General features: G+C 45.6%; 2 protein-coding genes across 2 annotated transcripts; both read right to left on the bottom strand.

Moving 5' to 3' along the window:
• Positions 1 to 452: 452 nt before the first annotated feature.
• On the bottom strand, positions 453 to 11732 carry LOC119279950 (agamous-like MADS-box protein AGL23). The gene is made up of 2 exons (XM_037560997.1): positions 10926 to 11732; positions 453 to 686 (listed from the first exon to the last, which is right to left on the bottom strand). The coding sequence occupies exons 1-2, from the start codon at positions 11730 to 11732 to the stop codon at positions 453 to 455; spliced, it is 1041 nt and encodes a 346-aa protein (XP_037416894.1).
• Positions 11733 to 13029: 1297 nt separating this feature from the next.
• Positions 13030 to 14070, bottom strand: LOC119279949 (MADS-box protein ZMM17-like). The gene has a single exon (XM_037560996.1). It carries the CDS (start codon positions 14068 to 14070, stop codon positions 13030 to 13032), a length of 1041 nt encoding a protein of 346 aa, XP_037416893.1.
• Between the last annotated feature and the right edge of the window lie 5923 nt (positions 14071 to 19993).

Raw genomic sequence — 19993 nt, 5'->3', positions numbered from 1 at the left:
CCGCTGCACCGCACCTAGTTTTCTGGTCCTTACAATACTAACATATACCATCACAATTTTCTATATGTTCCAAATCTACTGAAATAAACACAATCCACATGTCCAATAAGTATATTCTAAGAAATCGTTTAAGTATGACGGGGATATAAATTGTTCTTTTTTGGAATGGTCAAGATTCACAACTACATCACATTTCATTCTTGTGTTATTGTCAGCAGAGAGAACCAAAGAAAAGGCTTAATAGTATTTTGTTCTTTACTTTTTTGTCATGGTGCCACCGATACGAAGATTACAGGCCATTAATTTAATTAATACCATGATAACAAATCTTGCACCCAGGTAGATCGATCAAGCAAGATGAATAATATAACTAGAGTGGCAATGAACTAATAGATCCGCATCCATCCATGCATGCAATGGATCAATGGATAGTGTCACTCGGACTGATTAAGTCACTCGGATTTGGACTCGGACTCGGTATGGATCTTGTCTCCTTCTCCTCCGCACGTAAATCCCATGTTCGGCCCGGCCCCCTGCTGCACCATCTCTACCCCCACGGCTATTCCCGCGGGCGGCAACATCTCCATCCCGGCGGAGAACTCCGACATTGGAGGCATCGCCATAAACATCTGCTGCACCTCTGCCTCCGTGCCGAACTCTAGCTGCGGCGACATGATGACCCACAAGTGTAGGGGATCTATCGTAGTCCTTTCGATAAGTAAGAGTGTCGAACCCAATGAGGAGCAGAAGGAAATGATAAGCGGTTTTCAGTAAGGTTTTCTCTGCAAGCAATGAAATAATAGGTGATAGATAGTTTTGTGAAAAGATAAATAGTAACGAGAAAAAAGTAAATAAAGTGCAGCAAGGTGGCCCAATCCTTTATGTAGCAAAGGATATGCCTGGACAAATTCTAATAATGAGGAAGGATCTCCCGAGGACACATTGGGAATTATCATCAAGCTAGTTTTCATCACGTTCGTAAGATTCGTGTTCGGTACTTTAATAATTTGATATGTGGGTGGACCGACACTTGAGTACTGCCCTAACTTGGACAAGCATCCCACTTATGATTAACCCCTATTGCAAGCATACACAACTACAAAAAGGAGTATTAAGGTAAACCTAACCACATCATTAAACGTATGGGCCCATATCAACCCCTAACGAAGCAACGCATAAACTAGGGTTTAAGCTTCTGTCACTCTAGCAACCCATCATCTACTTATTACTTCCCTATGCCTTCCTATAGGCCCAAATAATGGTGAAGTGTCATGTAGTCGACGTTCACATAACACCACTAGAGGAAAGACAACATACATCTCATCAAAATATCGAACGAATGCCAAATTCACATGACTACTAATAGCAAGACTTCACCCATGTCCTCAGGAACAAACGTAACTAATCACAAAGCATATTCATGTTCACCATCAGAGGAGTAATAATATGCATAAAGGATCTGAACATATGATCTTCCACCAAGTAAACCAATTAGCATCAACTACAAGGAGTAATCAACACTACTAGCAACCCACAGGTACCAATTTGTGGTTTTGATACAAGATTGGATACAAGAGATGAACTAGGGTTTTGAGAGGAGATGGTGCTGGTGAAGATGTTGATGGAGATTGACCCCTTCCTGAGAGGATCGTTGGTGATGAAGTTGGTGATGATTTCCCCCTCCCGGAGGGAAGTGTCCCCGGCAGAACAGCTCCGCCAGAGCCCTAGATTGATTCCGCCAAGGTTCCGCCTCGTGGCGGCAGATTTTCGTCTCGTAAGCTTGCCCACGATTTTTTCCAGGGTAAGAGTGATGATATAGTAGAAGATGGACGCCGGAGGCCCACCAGGGGGCCCAGGAGATAGAGGGTCGTGCCCTACAGGGGGGCGCGCCCCCTGTCTCCTGGACAGGGTGTGGGCCCCCTGGCCTATTTCTTTCGCTCATAAATTCTTAATAAATCCAAAAAGTTGTTTCGTGGAGTTTCAGGACTTTTGGAGTTGTGCAGAATAGGTTTCCAACGTTTGCTCCTTTTCCAGCCAGAATTCCAGCTGCCGGCGTTCCCCCTCTTCATGCTAAACCTTGTAAAATAAGAGAGAATAGCCATAAGTATTGAGATATAATGTGTAATGACAGCCCATAATGCAATAAATATTAATATACAAGCATGATGCAAAATGGACGTATCAACTCCCCCAAGCTTAGACCTCGCTTGTCCTCAAGCGAAAGCCAAAATCGAAAAATATGTCCACATGTTTAGAGATAGAGGTGTCGATAAAAATGAAATACGGACATGAGGGCAGCATGATCATTCTAATAACAGTAACATATATAGATTTTGTCATATGATTTCCTATGCTCAAGTAATAAACAATTCACAATGTCAAGTATGGTTCATAAACTTCATTGGGAACTAACAAACTATAATCTCAGTCATTGAAGCAATTGCAATTTATCGTAACATCAGAAAGAGTCAATAACAGAGCTTTTCAACAAGCTCACATACTCAACTATCTCGTAGTCTCCCATAATTGCTAACACTCACGCAATACTTGTGGTTATAGAGTTTCAGCAGGACACTGAGAAAGATAGGGGCTTATTGTGTTGCCTCCCAACGTATTCACCTTTAGGTGATGTCAACAATAATAGCCAATGCCAACTTACATCCAATTGGATATATGTATCATGATCTTTCAAACACGAGGAGCTTGCCAAAGGATAAAATGAAAAAGGGGAAAGGTGAGGATCACCTTGACTCAAGCATAAAGTAAAAAACATGAACTAAAAGATAGGCCCTTCGCTGAGGGAAGCAGAGGTTGTCATGCGCGTTTAGGGTTGATGCACGAAATCTTAATGCAAAAGAACGTCACTTTATATTGCCCCTTGTATGTGGACCTTTATTATGCAATCCGTCGCTTTTATTACTTCCACAACAAGTTCGTACAAAGCTTATTGTCTCTGCACTAATAAGTCATACATATTTAGAGAGCAATTTTTATTGCTTGCACCGATGACAACTTACTTGAAGGATCTTACTCAATCCATAGGTAGGTATGGTGGACTCTCATGGAAAAACTGGGTTTGAGGATATTTGGAAGCACAAGTAGTATCTCTACTTGGTGCAAGGAATTTGGCTAGCAAGAGGGGCAAAGGCAAGCTCAACATGTTTTGAAGGTCAATGACAATATACTTTAACTGAGATGTCGGAAAACATAAACCATTACATTGTCTTCCTTGTCCAACATCAACTCTTTTAGCATGTCATACTTAATGAGTGCTTCACAATCATAAAAGATGTCCAAGATAATATATCTATATGTGAACCCCTCTTTCCTTATCACTTCCTATTAATTGCAACGATGACCAAGGCTACGTTCATCAACTCTCAACAATTTTTATGCCTCATACTTTCTATGTGTGAAGTTATCACTATCCATAAGATCAATATGAACTCTTTTGTTCTTTCTACTTTCTCAAGATCATAGAAACAAAGCAAAGCCCTTGACTCAACACTAATCTTTATTATAGAAAGCACACGGACTCGCTTACATAAAGAGGTCACAATGCAAAACTCAAAACTACTTGATATCAAAACTTCAATCTACTAGATCAAGATACTACTAAAAGGATCGAACTAAATAAAGCAGTAAAGATAGGAGTGTGATGGTGATACGATACCGGGGCACCTCCCCCAAGCTTGGCAGTTGCCAAGGGGAGTGCCCATACCCAAGTGATTATTTCTTCGGAGGTGGTGAAGTGGGAGTTGTTGATGATGTAGGCTTGTCGTCCGTCTTCCAAGGCATAGACTCTCCATCATAAAAGGATGATCGAGTCTCCGGAATCCTTAAATCTGCAGCCAAACTCATTCGCCTGAATCTATATTCATACTCACAGTTCTGGTTTTGCAGGTCATAAATCTGGGCTTGGAGGTGCTCGATTTTCTCTTGAAGCTTGAAGATGGTCTCCCCAATAACTTTGGCATCCAGCTTGTGGTTGTTGGTGAACTCCGTGATCATCATCTGGTTGGCGTTGAGTCCACGCTCCACCATCCCTTGACACTTGAAAACTTCTTGCTCCATGGCTTCGAGCTTTGTCTCCATGCTCCCGGTACGCCTTGGTCCCTCCACATCGCGGATGTACAGCACCCCCTCATGCATCTCAATGGTTTGAGGGTGATGCAGCACCTCCGCGAGATAGGGGTTGATAACCCTCTCAACAAACTTGTCCTTGGGAGCACTTGGAGACGACATGATGCTCTAGATCTGAAACAGAAACAGCTCGAAACAAAAACAGAGGATATTTGTATGATACGGTGGTCAAAACCTTCGGGAGTATATATAATGATTTTTTATCGAGCAAAATACGTAACATACAAGAAAATGGAGTCCGGCAGGCACACGAGGTGCCCACGAGATAGGGGGCGCGGCCTCCTCTCTCGTGGGAGCCTTGTGTCTCTTTTGGACTACTTCTTTCTTCCTAAAATTCTTAAATAATCCAAAGCTGATAAAAATTGCCATTAGAGTTGTTTTGGAGTCGGTTTACTTACCGTACCACGTACCTATGCCTTTTCGGAGTCTGGAACGTTCTGGAAAGTGTCTCTTATGTATTCCTCGGGGGTTATGGTTTCAATAATATTAGTTTCAACATTGATAGGATTACCTGAAATATAATGTTTAATTCTTTGACCGTTAACCACCCTCGGATTTGTGCCTTCGAAGTTGTTGATTTTTATAGCACCAGAACGATAGACCTCCTCGATAACGTAGGGACCTTCCCATTTTGAGAGAAGTTTTCCTGCAAAAAATCTTAAACGAGAGTTGAATAATAACACATAATCTCCTACGTTAAACTCACGCTTTTGTATCCTCTTATCATGCCAGCGTTTGACTTTTTCTTTGAAAAGCTTGGCATTCTCATATGCTTGGGTTCTCCATTCATCAAGTGAGCTAATATCAAACAACCTCTTCTCACCGGCAAATTTGAAGTCATAATTGAGCTCTTTAATAGCCCAATATGCTTTATGTTCAAGTTCAAGAGGTAAATGACATGCTTTTCCATAAACCATCTTATAAGGAGACATACCCATAGGATTTTTGTATGCAGTTCTATAGGCCCATAATGCATCATCAAGTTTTTTGGACTAATTCTTTCTAGATCTATTCACAGTCTTTTGCAAAATTAATTTGAGCTCTCTATTGCTCAACTCTACTTGACCACTAGACTACGGGTGATAAGGAGATGCGATTCTATGATTGACATCATACTTAGGGAGCATCTTACGGAAAGCACCATGAATAAAGTGTGAACCACCATCAGTCATAAGATATCTAGGGACTCCAAACCTCGGAAAAATAACTTCTTTAAGCATTTTAATAGAAGTGTTATGATCAGTACTACTAGTTGGAATAGCTTCTACCCACTTAGTAACGTAATCAACAGCAACTAAAATATGAGTATAACCATTGGAGGCAGGAAAAGGTCCCATATAATCAAAGCCCCAAACATCAAACGGTTCAATAACAAGAGAATAATTCATAGGCATTTCTTGACGTCTACTAATGTTACCTATTCTTTGACATTCATCACAAGATAAGACAAACTTACGAGCATCTTTGAAGAGAGTAGGCCAATAAAAACCAGATTGTAGTACCTTGTGTGCAGTTCTATCTCCAGCGTGGTGTCCTCCATAAGATTCAGAGTGACACTTGCGTAGGATTTGTTCCTGTTCATGCTCAGGCACACAACGTCTAATAATACCATCTCCTCCTTCTTTATAAAGGTGTGGATCATCCCAGAAGTAATGTCTTATGTCATAAAAGAACATTTTCTTTTGCTGGTATGTGAAACTAGGCGGTATATATTTAGCAACAATGTAATTAGCATAATCAGCATACCAAGGAGCAGTACGAGAAGCATTGACAACCGCTAATTGTTCATCAGGAAAACTATCATTAATAGGCAGTGGGTCATCAAGAACATTCTCTAACCTAGACAAGTTGTCTGCAACGGGGTTCCCAACTCCCTTTCTATCAATAATATGCAAGTCAAATTCTTGGATCAAGAGAACCCATCTAATGAGTCTAGGCTTAGCATCTTTCTTTTCCATAGATATTTAATGGCAGCATGATCAGTGTGAATAGTAACTTTGGAATCAACAATATAAGGTCTAAACTTATCACATGCAAACACAACTGCTAAGAACTCTTTTTCAGTAGTAGCATAATTTCTCTGGGAAGTATCAAGAGTCTTACTAGCATACTGGATAACATTCAATTTCTTATCGACTCTTTGCCGTAAAATAGCACCTACATCATAATCACTGGCATCGCACATAATTTCAAAAGGTAAATTCCAATCAGGTGGCTGAACAATAGGTGCAGTGATCAAATCTTTCTTAAGTGTTTCAAATGCTTCTACACAATCATCATCAAAGACAAAAGGAATATCTTTTTGCAATAAATTAGCCAGAGGCCTAGAGATTTTAGAAAAGTCCTTAATGAACCTCCTATAAAAGCCGGCATGACCAAGGAAACTTCTTATACCTTTTATGTCCTTGGGACATGGCATCTTTTTAATAGCATCAACTTTGGCTTTATCAACTTCAATACCCCTCTCGGAGATCTTGTGCCCCAAGACAATGCCTTCATTAACCATAAAGTGACACTTTTCCTAATTCAGGACGAGACTAGTGTCTTCACATCTCTGCAAAACTCGATCAAGGTTGCTCAAACAATCATCAAAAGAGGATCCATAGACGGAGAAGTCATCCATGAATACCTCACAAATATTTTCACAAAAATCAGAAAATATAGCCATCATGCATCTTTGAAAGGTAGCAGGTGCATTACATAAACCAAAAGTCATACGTCTATAAGCAAAAGTACCAAAAGGGCAAGTAAAAGTAGTTTTAGATTGATCCTTCGCGGACACAAGTATTTGAGAGAAGCCAGAATAACCATCTAGAAAGCAAAAATGTGTGTGTTTGGATAGCCTTTCTAGCATTTGATCAATAAAAGGTAAAGGGTAATGATATTTCTTAGTATCTTTATTTAACTTACGGAAATCAATTACCATCCTATAACCTGTAATAATTCTTTGCGAGATCAATTCATCTTTATCATTAGGAACAACAGTAATACCTCCCTTTTTAGGGACACAATGGACAGGGCTTACCCATTCACTATCAGCAACGGGATAAATAATACCTGCCTCAAGGAGTTTTAGAATCTCCTTTCTTACCACTTCCTTCATTTTGGGATTTAATCGTCTTTGAGGATCTCTAACTGGTTTGGCATCTTTCTCCACTGAAATTTTGTGTTGACATAATGTGGGACTAATGCCCTTAAGATCGTATAGAGTATATCCAATAGCAGCTCGGTGCTTCTTCAGAGTTTTCAATAATCTTTCTTCTTCTTTCCCTGAAAGGTTAGCACTAATAATAATAGGATATATTTCTTTTTCATCAAGATAAGCATACTTGAGATTATCGGGTAAGGGTTTGAGTTCAAACATGGGATCACCCTTGGGTGGAGGGGGATCCCCAAGAATTTCAACGGGAAGGTTATGTTTAAGCATAGGTTCTTGTTTAAGGAACACTTCATCTATTTCTTCCCTTTCCTTCATAAAGATATCGTTTTCATGGTCTAGCAAATATTGTTCTAACGGATCAGTAGGAGGAACATCAATGGAAGCAAGACCAATAATTTCATCCTTACTAGGTGGTTCCCTTTCACGAGGTTGTCTACTAAACTTAGCGAAATTAAACTCATGAGACATACCATCTATGCCAACAGTGACAATATTATTTTCACAATTAATCTTAGCACTAGCAGTATTCAAGAAGGGTCTACCAAAAATAATGGGACAAAAATCATCTTGTGGGGATGCAAGAACAAGAAAATCAGCAGGGTATTTAATCTTCCCACACAAGACTTCAACATCTTTCACAATCCCAATAGGTTTAATGGTGTCCCTATTAGCAAGCTTAATAGTAACATCAATGTCTTCTAATTCAACAGGTGCAATATCGTGCATAATTTCTTTACAAAGATCATAAGGTATTGCATTAGCACTAGCACCCATATCTCATAAGCCATGATAACAATGATCTCCTATTTTAACAGAAATAACAGGCGTGCCTACAACAGGTCTACGTGTCTTAGTATCGGGTCTAGCAATATTAGCAGTTTCACCCAAGAAAGAGATAACATGCCCATCTAAGTCCTCATCCAAGAGATCTTTAATCATAGGAATACCAGGTTCAACATTAATTTGCTCAGGAGGTGTATAAGTCCTAGTATTACTCTTACGAACAACAGTCGAAGCTTTAACATGATCTTTTATCCTAACAGGAAAATGAGTTTTTTCAACATAAGCAGTAGGAATAATAGGATCACTATATGTAATAGTCTTTTCTTCGACTGTAATAGGAGCAACTACTTTCACTTCAACAGGAGGATTATATTTAAACCACTTCTCTTTAGGGAGATCAACGTGAGTAGCAAAAGTTTCACAAAAAGTAGCTACTATCTCAGAGTCAAGTCCATACTTAGAGCTAAATTCACAGAAAGCATCGGTATCCATAAAAGATTTAACACAATCGAACTTAGGTGTCATACCTGACTCCTTACCATTGTCGGAACCCCAATCTTCAGAGTTGCGTTTAATTCTTTCCAATAAGTCCCATTTGAAATCAATAGTCTTCAGCATATAGGAACCAACACAGTAAGTATCGAGCAGATTGCGATTATCAAGAGAAAGCCGAGCATAAAAATTCCGAATAATCATTTCCCGAGAGAGCTCATGATTGGGGCATGAATATAACATTGACTTAAGCCTCCCCCGAGCTGGAGCGATGCTTTCTCCTTCACGGGTCCAGAAATTATATATGTAATTACGATCATGATGAACAAGATGCATAGGATAGAACTTCTGGTGAAATTCCAACTTCAATCGCTTATAATTCCAAAATCTCGTATCATCACATAGCCTATACCATGTCATTGCGTCTCCCTTCAAAGATAAAGGGAAGACCTTCCTTTTGACAACATCATCGGGGATACCTGCAAGCTTAAATAATCCACAAACTTCATCCACAAAGATAAGGTGTAAGTCGGGATGCAATGTTCCGTCTCCTGCAAAAGGATTAGCTAGCAGTTTTTCTATCATACCCGAAGGAATCTCAAAGTGAATATTTTCATAAGATTCAGTAGGTTGAGGAGCATCTCTTTGCTCTTCTGGTTGGGGTGAAGATACCCCAAACAAGCCCCTCAAAGGATTAGTTTCCATAGTGACAAGTAACAGAAAATTTCAGCACACTAAATAAATGTTTCCTTACCAAGTTCCACTCACCAAAAGCGCTAAACTCCCCGCCAACGGTGCCAAAAAAGAGTCTGGATGACCCACAAGTGTAGGGGATCTATCGTAGTCCTTTCGATAAGTAAGAGTGTCGAACCCAACGAGGAGCAGAAGGAAATGATAAGCGGTTTTCAGTAAGGTTTTCTCTGCAAGCAATGAAATAATAGGTGATAGATAGTTTTGTGAAAAGATAAATAGTAATGAGAAAAATTAAATAAAGTAAATAAAGTGCAGCAAGGTGGCCCAATCCTTTATGTAGCAAAGTATAAGCCTGGACAAATTCTAATAATGAGGAAGGAGCTCCCGAGGACACATTGGGAATTATCGTCAAGCTAGTTTTCATCACGTTCGTAAGATTCGCATTCGGTACTTTGATAATTTGATATGTGGGTGGACCGGCACTTGGGTACTGCCCTAACTTGGACAAGCATCCCACTTATGATTAACTCCTATTGCAAGCATCCGCAACTACAAAAAGGAGTATTAACGTAAACCTAACCACATCATTAAACATATGGGCCCATATCAACCCCTAACGAAGCAACGCATAAACTAGGGTTTAAGCTTCTGTCACTCTAGCAACCCATCATCTACTTATTACTTCCCTATGCCTTCCTCTAGGCCTAAATAACGGTGAAGTGTCATGTAGTCGACGTTCACATAACACCACTAGAGGAAAGACAACATACATCTCATCAAAATATCGAACGAATGCCAAATTCACATGACTACTAATAGCAAGACTTCACCCATGTCCTCAGGAACAAACGTAACTACTCACAAAGCATATTCATGTTCATAATCAGAGGAGTAACAATATGCATAAAGGATGTGAACATATGATCTTCCAACAAGTAAACCAATTAGCATCAACTACAAGGAGTAATCAACACTACTAGCAACGCACAGGTACCAATTTGTGGTTTTGATACAAGATTGGATACAAGAGATGAACTAGGGTTTTGAGAGGAGATGGTGCTGGTGAAGATGTTGATGGAGATTGACCACCTCCCGATGAGAGGATCGTTGGTGATGACGTTGGTGATGATTTCCCCCTCCCGGAGGGAAGTGTCCCCGGTAGAACAGCTCCGCCAGAGCCCTAGATTGATTCCGCCAAGGTTCCGCCTCGTGGCGGCGGAGTTTCGTCTCGTAAGCTTGCCCACGATTTTTTCCAGGGTAAGAGTGATGATATAGCAGAAGATGGACGCCGGAGGCCCACCAGGGGCCCAGGAGATAGGGGGCCGCGCCCTAAGGGGGGCGCCCCCCTGTCTCCTAGACAGGGTGTGGGCCCCTGGCCTATTTCTTTCGCTCATAAATTCTTAATAAATCTAAAAAGTTGTTTCATGGAGTTTCAGGACTTTTGGAGTTGTGCAGAATAGGTTTCCAACGTTTGCTCCTTTTCCCGCCAGAATTCCAGCTGCCGGCATTCCCCCTCTTCATGGTAAACCTTGTAAAATAAGAGAGAATAGCCATAAGTATTGAGATATAATGTGTAATGACAGCCCATAATGCAATAAATATTGATACAAAAGCATGATGCAAAATGGACGTATCAGGACATCACTGTAACCATCTGCTCCATCTCCATCCCAGCGTCAAACCTGGATGGCGGAGGAGTCGGCATAAGAATCTGCTGCATATCCATCTCGTAGGCCAAACCCAGTGGCGGAGGCATCTCCATTGGCATATGGTGCATATCCATTCCGGCAGCGAACTCCTGCATCGGAGGCATCGCCATATGCATCTGTTGCATCTCCATCCCAGTGTTGGCGCTGCTGCTGCTACCAAACTCAAAGGTACTGCCACCGAAGAGCGGTTGTAGCGGAGGCGCGGGCGCCTGGAGCATGCGATGGATGTTCTGCTCATCTAGGAGCGCCTGGTTTGTGCGTTCCAAGATGGCAGCCTGCAACACCATCAGCTTCGCGGCGAAGGCTATCATCTCTTTCTCCCCCGTGTCGCATAGTTTGGGGTTGAGCCACATCGCAATCTGGTCCCCCGCAGCGCGCTCCTTTGCCATGGCCTCCTGCACGCACTCTTTGCGCCCCTTCACCTCCTTCAACAACATGCGTAACTCGCCATGCTGAAGGTGCAACTTCTTCAGCTCGTTATCGTTAGCGACGCTCGGGACTTCTGCACCGCCCCTTGCCAGGAAGCGGTCAATGATGGCCTCGGCGGAGGGGTGGCCGAAGGAGAAGGCCTTGCCGCTGGGTGAGAAGCCGACGACGGCTACCTCAGCGCCGCACATTACCACCATCTCGGTGGCTTTGATAAAAAGACCTTGCCACCGCTTGGAGAAGCACAGCCGTCGGGCGCTCTCCTTCTCGATCCGCCGGATGGCGATCTTCTGCCGCCCATTACCACCCTTCTGCTTCGGCGCCATTGCTCCTTCATTGGCTGGCTCAGGGAAAGGAAGATGAGAGGAGGTAGATTTGTGTCTGTCTACGTCTCAGGGTCATGTGTGCTTATATAGAATCCGTGAGAAGAGGTTGTGGATTGAGGAACGCTCGTCTGGGATGGCCTGGGCATTAGAACAATTGATAACTTATGATTGGAAACGAGGTATTATTTGGTATTCTCTGTCCCTTAGCTGCCACGCGTATAGGCATAATTCGGCCAGTACGCTCTAGTATTTAAAATAAGAATTTTTGATGGCTATGTTTCATTCCACTGCATGTTTTTTTTGAGGGACCACCGCGTGTTTTTATTCGGCAAGGATTAAGAATTAGCGCCAAGAGATCTTTCTTGATCATGTTCGTTTTAGTAGGAAACGAATCGATGTTGGCCCACAAAAAAGATGACGTTTGTCGCACGCTGGCACATTCGCTACACTTGTGATCTCGAGGCGGCGAAGACCATGACTCTCCGAGAGTGTGCTCCTCCTCCACCATGACACCACACATTTGGTTCTCTTCAGTGACCTAGATATACGACAGATGCTCAATTCCTTCGTGAGGGTGATTGTCGGCCGCTTTGACATTCTTCTTTTTTCCTCGGAAACTCCTTTTTTTGAACAAGACAACCTTGGCAACTCATACATGCATGCTTTCCTCATAAAACAAAAAAAATGCATATGTAAGAAAAATGCATCTAGTGTTTTTGGTCCTTACAATACTAATATATGTTGTCGTGGGATAGGACATAGCACCTCTCTTGGTTGCATGTGTTGCTGCCTTTCCAACGTTCTCACACCATTGCCTCGCGGTGTTCCCGCCTGGATCCGCAGGCTCGCTCTGCGAAGGACCACCGTTTTTGGATGGTTGATACAACATGTACCATCACAATTTTCTCCATGTTCCAAATCTACTGAAATAAACAGAATCCACATGTCCAATAAGTATATTCTAAGAAACCGTTTAAGTACGATGGGGATATAAATTGTTCTTTTTTGGAATGGTCAAGATTCACAACTACATCACATTTCATTCTTGTGTTATTGTCAGCAGAGAGAACCAAAGAAAAGACTTAATAGTATTTCGTTCTTTACTTTTTTGTCATGGTGCCACCGATACGAAGATTACAAGCCATTAATTTAATTAATACCACGATAAAAAATCTTGCACCCAGGTAGATCGATCAGGCAAGATGAATAATATAACTAGAGTGGCAATGAACTAATAGATCGGCATCCATCCATGCATGCAATGGATCAATGGATAGTCTCACTCGGACTGATTAAGTCACTCGGATTCGGACTCGGACTCGGTATGGATCTTGTCTCCTTCTCCTCCGTACAGAAAGCCCATGTTCGGCCCGGCCCCCTGCTGCACCATCTCTACCCCCGCGACTATTCTCGCGGGCGGCAGCATCTCCATCCCGGCGGAGAACTCCGACATCGGAGGCATCGCCATAAACATCTGCTGCATCTCTGCCTCCGTGGCGAACTCTAGCTGCGGCGACATCACTGTAACCATCTGCTCCATCTCCATCCCGGCGTCAAATCTGGATGGCGGAGGAGTCGACATAAGAATCTGCTGCATATCCATCTCGTAGGCCGAACCCAGTGGCGGAGGCATTTCCATTGGCATATGGTGCATATCCATTCCGGCAGCGAACTCCTGCATCGGAGGCATCGCCATATGCATCTGTTGCATCTCCATCCCTGTGTTGGCGCTGCTGCTGCTACCAAACTCAAAAGTACTGCCACCGAAGAGCGGCTGTAGCGGAGGCGCGAGCGCCTGGAGCATGCGATCGATGTTCTGCTTATCCAGGAGTGCCTGGTTTGTGCGTTCCAAGATGGCAGCCCGCACCACCATCAGCTTCGCGGCGAAGGCTATCATCTCTTTCTCCCCCATGTCGCATAGTTTGGGGTTGAGCCACATCGCAATCTGGTCCCCCGTAGCACGCTCCTTTGCCATGGCCTCCTGCACGCACTCTTTGCATCCCTTCACCTCCTTCAACAACATGCGCAACTCGCCATGCTGAAGGTGCAACTTCTTCAGCTCGTTATCATTAGCGACGCTCAGGACTTCTGCACCGCCCCCTGCCAGGAAGCGGTCAATGATGGCCTCGACGGAGGGGTGGCCGAAGGAGAAGGCCTTGCCACCGGGTGAGAAGGCGACGACGGCTACCTCAGCGCCGCACATCACCACCATCTCGGTGACTTTGATAAACAGACCTTGCCGCCGCTTGGAGAAGCACACCCGTCGGGCGCTCTCCTTCTCGATCCGCTGGATGGCGATCTTCTGCCGCCCATTACCACCCTTCTGCTTCGGCACCATTTCTCCTTTGTTGGCTGGCTCAGGGAAAGGAAGATGAGAGGAGGTAGATTTGTGTCTGTCTACGTCTCAGGGTCATGTGTCCTTATATTGAATCCGTGAGAAGAGGATGAGGATTGAGGAACGCTCGTCTGGGATGGCCTGGGCATTAGAACAATTGACAACTCATGATTGGAAAAAAGGTATTATTCGGTATTCTCTGTCCCTTAGCTGCCACGCGTATAGGCATAATTCCGCCAGTACGCTCTAGTATTTAAAATAAGAATTTTTTATGGCTATGTTTCATTCCACTGCATGTTTTTTTCTTTGAGGGACCACCGCGTGTTTTTATTCGGTAAGAATTAGCGCCAAGAGATCTTTCTTGAGCATGTCCGTTTTAGTAGGAAACGAATCGATGTTGTCCCACAAAAAAGATGACGTTTGTTGCACGCTGGCACATTCGCTACACTTGTGATCTTGAGGCGGCGAAGACCATGACTCTCCGACGGTGTGCTCCTCCTCCACCATGACACCACACATTTGGTTCTCTTCAGTGACCTAGATATACGACAGACGCTCAATTCCTTCGTGAGGGTGATTGTCGGCCGCTTTGACATTCTCCTTTTTTCCTCGGAAACTCCTTTTTTTGAACAAGACAACCTTGGCAACTCATACATGCATGCTTTCCTCAGAAAACAAAAAAAAAATGCATATGTAAGAAAATTGCATCTAGTTTTTTTGGTCCTTACAATACTAATATATGTTGTCGTGGGATAGGACATATAGCACCTCTCTTGATTCCATGTGTTGCTGCCTTTCCAACGTTCTCACACCATTGCCTCGCGGTGTTCCCGCCTGGATCCGCAGGCTCGCTCTGCGAAGGACCACCGTTTTTGGATGGTTGATACAACATCATTGCAACACAAAAGTGGATTGGGAGTGGTCGAACAGCCTCCATTGCGACTGAAGGCTGACACCAAAAACATGATGGGCGGTACATACGCTTCAAATACACCGAAAATCATCCTACAGAGCACAACCATCTTGCTATTTATAATATAAGTTCTTTAATCTCCTCAATGGCTAGCGCTCTCCGGGCAACAGCTCGCGAGAGGTACCCAGCATGACCCCTCATAGAGTGCTTACGACCGATGAGGACACACAAACCCAGGGAGTAAGGATAGTGCATCGACCAGGAAACACCTCACGAGAGACCTCACGCGAGATACCCGGCATAACCTGACACAACATACCCCAAGGGTATCAACGGTAGCGAGCGCCGCCCTTGCGAACATCACGCATGCCATCGCACGTTGGCAGGCAAATAACCAAGAACGTCTGCAACCGAGTCTGCAACCGAATATCGAAAGAAACTCACGATGGTTGTGCGCACAAAGAGAAAGACGATGAACAACGAGATGGCATACGAGATCTCGCACAAGAATTAAAGAAGCAACGTATGAACCTCGGGCAACTGGTTGGAGACTTTGTGTGAAGCGAGAGGAAGCTAGGGAAAGCAACTGACCAAAAGGATAGACTGAAATGCCCATGAAACATCCCGCCTCGGGACGACCGGGATGCAACCGATGTTACATGTCCCATCCGACGCGGGGCTGGCGCATAAGAGCATCTCCAACAGCCGCGTTAAACAAGCGTTGCACCGTAAAAGTGGGCGTTTTAGCGCGCGCGCAATCCGACGGGTGGCCTCAGCGGGCGTGTAAAAACAGCGCGCGCTGTATAAGGAGTTGAGCGCGCGGTCGGATACGCTATCTCGCGCGGTGTATTTGGGGCACCCGGTTCCGCGCGCGGCACATTCGAGCGCTTGCGCCGCACTCTCTCCTCTCCTCCTCCTACGCCCCGCGCGTGCCGGTGCCGGCGCACTGCACCCATGAATGCGTGCACCGGCACCCCGCTCACCCCATTGTACAGCCGCGACCCCCCCCCGCCGCCGCAGCCGCCGCCGCCACCGGAAACCCTAGCGCGGGGAGTGTTGGCGTCGCCACCGCCGGAGCTCCGCCGAGCATCGGCCTCGCGCGCAGCCTCTTCTTGCCGCCGCAGATGACCACGGCGACGGGTGGCGTCGCGCCAGCGCCGCTCGTGCCGCCGCCGCACCGTCGAAGCTCCCCAATGCGGCGCGGCCGAAAAAGGGCAAAACATCTGCGAAGAAGAACAAGGCGGCGGACGGCTTCGGCAGCTCGAAGGCGAGGGGAAAGAAGCTTGCAGAGCGTTTGACGGGCGCGGCGGCTACCGAAGCGCCGGCGAGCTCACTCGTTGAGCCGGCCGCTGACGCGCACCACGTGTTCGACGAAATGCCCCCAAGGTGAAAAAATTTCCAACTTTTGTTTTCTTGTTATTTTTTCAATGCATCATATAGATAGCTTATTTGCATTGTTCAAAAAACTTTGTAGTCTCAACCATGATGCATACATGTCAACTATGGGTGTTGGCTCCAACAATTCGCATTGGTCTCAAACCAATGACATCCATTTCGAAGACCATGAGTTTGAGGTGGACGAGGAGGGTGAGGGCATTGTCGACGCGCCGAAAGGAAGAGCGGGCAATTACACCAACAAAGATGACATCTTACTATGCAATACTTGGTTGCAAGTGTCGAGAGATCCATCCGTTGGAGGTGATCAAAGTAGAGATGCTTATTGGGAGCGGATGAAAGAACACTTTGATGCTCACAACGTGAGTGGAATTGACCGCTCTGAGAGATCACTTCGGTCCCGATGGTCGACAATCAACTCGGATTGTCAAAAGTGGGCGGCCGCACAAAAGTCGGTTGACAAGTTGAACCCAAGTGGCACAAATGAGGACGATAGAGTAAGTGGCATTTCATACATGTTCATCATACTTGTTTTTGATGTCCGAAGTGCTAACTTGCTTTGTTTTCATATAGTACAACATTGCACAAAACTTGTTCAAAAAAGAGGAGAGGACAACCAAGAAGGGGAAGATCAAGAAAGGAAGGATCTTTACATTGCCTCATTGCTATGAAGTGTTGAAGAATGATGCGAAATGGAAGAAGCGTGATGGTTTGGATGATTTGCATTTGAGCAACAAACGCAAGCGAACAATTGAGTTAAATGATGATGAGGAGGAGGAAGAGGATGATGCATCAAGTGATGACGGCAAGAGAAGCCCCACACCCAATTCGATTTCATACTCGAAGCCAAAACGACCGGATGGGTGCAAGAAAGACAAAACCGAAAAGAAGAAGAGGAAAGGAGATGATGAGCTCAAAAATGCTATGGAAGCTATTGTGAAGGCAAGAAAAGAAGCCAACAAGGTGAAGAAAATGGTAAGGAACCAAGATGCCGCGGCCGAGGAGAGGAGGTTGGCGGCCGAGGAGAGGAGGGTGGCCGCCGAGGAGAGAAAAGTGGCATTGGAGGAGAGGAAGGTGGGCATGGAGGAGCGAGCTAAGTTGTTGGAATGGGAGAAGCACTTGTTCTTCTTGGACACATCTTTGTTCAATGATGCGCAAAAGGAGTATGTCAACCTTGTCCGTGAAGAAGTCTTGATCCAAAAAAGAGCCATGATCCGCGCAATGGGTGGCGGTGGCCTCGGCGCCATGGGTGGCGGTGGCCTTGGCGGCATGGGTGGCGGTGGCCTTGGCACCATGGGAGGCATGGGTGGCTTCAGAGGTACCATGAGCGGTTTAGGCGCCATGGGAGGCATGGGTGCACCTCCGGCCGCCATGGGAGGCATGGGTGGCTTTGGAGCATCCTCCGACGCTATGGCCGCCATGGGAGGCATGAGTTTTGCTTCTCTCATGGGAGGCATGGGTGCACCTCCGGTCGCCATGGGTGGAATTCTTTCGAAGTGCCTCCTCACACACATTTCCATGAAGATGCCGTTGAAGATCTTGCCAACACCGCCGGAGCTTCACGTGATGCGGTGCGTGATGAGGCGAGGGAGGAAGATTCATCTTCGGAGGCGGAAGAATCGTCTTCGAAAGATGAGGACGAAGACGAGGATGATGATTGATGTGTCTTTCATTTGTGTCTTGAACTTTAGTTTGCATTTTGAACTTGGTTGGATGAACTTGTGGGCATGATTTTGAACTTGTGGGTATGAACTTTTATTCATCAACTTGTTTGTGTCAAATTTCATATGTTTATTGCATTTTGATGAATGTTTCAAATTCATTTTATGTCCAAAATGCCATATATGTAAAATGCCCGACGAGTCGCGCACGCTGCATTTTTTGCGCGCTGCTGGAGCGGCGCGTGCGCTACATTTTAGCGTGACTGTTGGAGCCAGCGCTGACGGCCGCGCTAAACCAGCCGAAGCGCGCGTGGCAAACAAGTTTTTTACGCGCGGCGCGAAGCGCGGCTGTTGAAGATGCTCTAAGGAGAAGAAAAAAGACAGGCCACTCGCACCGTCGGCCCGCCACACTGGCTCGCGGGCACAACGGTAGCCCAGCCCCAGCCACCTCGATGACACACACTGGCTGGTGCATGTTTGATGGGAATACCTCGATGACACACGCCGGGGAACGAAGGGGCCCCCACCCAGGGATGTGTGCTTATGTGTGTTACGTTGGCCTGCTGGCTGCTGCTACGTGCACTTAAAGAAAAATAAGCAACCATGCAGGCCCAAGATACTGCGTACAGAAGCTAAAATCACACGGCCTAGTTCAGAAAACAGCAGCGATGGCGCACAGAGCGACGCATCTGTTACGATCTCACCCACGAGGCATGATGGCGGCGGCTTCCGCGGATGCGTTTTTGCCTTATCGCCTCACGGGTCAAGCCACGCCCTCGCCGGATCGGTAGAGATCGCCACGCCCTCACCGCAAGAACAACGGCGGACGACCAAGCGCACATGTGGCCGGCGAAGCTTCAGCAAGAGATATGGAGATGCCCCATCACCGATCCCTACGCCGAGAGACTACAAGCTGATTTTTTAGAAGGTACCTACCCTAGCGACTTTACTATGATAATAAAAAATAGATTATAAACAATAATCAATATTTCGTCTTCATCGGTATAATAGGGCATTGATAATTGATTGACTGGGTTTTGCTAGCGATGCATATTATTGATTTCATTTTTAATAAGATTTATCGAGTACTTTTCAATTACTAAGGATATATCTTTATCTTTACCTACTAATAAACCAGCGATCGCTTCTGGTCATACGTCGCTGGCTGTTTTGCAAAAGAGTCCCCCTATTTCTAAGAAATTAACCCGCAGTCCTACTTAAAGTGTGGATAACGTTTCAATTTTACAAAGAAACCTCTCTAATCCTGGGCCCGAAGCTGACCACGCCGCCGCCCGCAGCTCCCTCTCGCGCGAGCTTCCCTCGCGCCCGCAAGCCGCCTCGCCGGCGACCCCACACCTTTGCCACGCCCCGCCGTCGGCGACCTTCCCCGCTGGATCTTCGGTCGCTCCGCCACCTCGCCCATCTCCCTTTCCTCCTTCTTCTCGATCTCCTCTCACCTCTCCTCCTCTTTCTCACTGGACAGGACATCCATGGCACCGCTGGACCTCAATCTCGCTGGATCTGGCCGCCTCCACGCCAAATCCGCCGGAAATGGATCCACCCCGGCCAGATCCGCCCGGATCCGACCGGGCCCCGCCGCCGTCGCCACCGGAGCGCCGCCCCGCTCGACCTGCAGCGCCACCTTCCACCGGCAGCCCCCAATCTCGGTCGCCACGCGATCATGCGGATGATGCTCGGCGTGTCACTGTAATTGCCGGCTACTGCCGCTCGCTGCCCCTGTTCAATTAAGCCAACGCTTGAAATTTTGGTTCAGAATGATCTGCTCTTCAATCCTTGCTGATTTGTGGTTTTGAGACCCACCCAAGCAGGGTCTGCGGTCATGAGGAGAACCTGCTGTTCCTGGAGGCCTGGCAGATAGTCGATCCCGCTACCACCACAAGTCCGCTTTGTTACGAGCTGGTCAACACACGGGAGGAGACATATATGATTCCACTTG

Source organism: Triticum dicoccoides, chromosome 3B (genome assembly GCF_002162155.2).
Source record: "Triticum dicoccoides isolate Atlit2015 ecotype Zavitan chromosome 3B, WEW_v2.0, whole genome shotgun sequence".
NCBI classification, from domain to species: Eukaryota; Viridiplantae; Streptophyta; class Magnoliopsida; order Poales; family Poaceae; genus Triticum; species Triticum dicoccoides.
The sequence above is the reverse complement of the archived record's forward strand: the minus strand, read 5'-3'. Positions and strand labels throughout refer to the sequence as shown.

Coding starts and splice junctions, on each gene's coding strand:
- LOC119279950 (XM_037560997.1), bottom strand. CDS start 11,732: ATGGCGCCGAAGCAGAAGGGTGGTAATGGGCGGCAGAAGATCGCCATC. Junction 687..10,925: donor CTGGGATGGAGATGGAGCAG/ATGGTTACAGTG, acceptor GATCCCCTACAC/TTGTGGGTCATCATGTCGCC.
- LOC119279949 (XM_037560996.1), bottom strand. CDS start 14,070: ATGGTGCCGAAGCAGAAGGGTGGTAATGGGCGGCAGAAGATCGCCATC.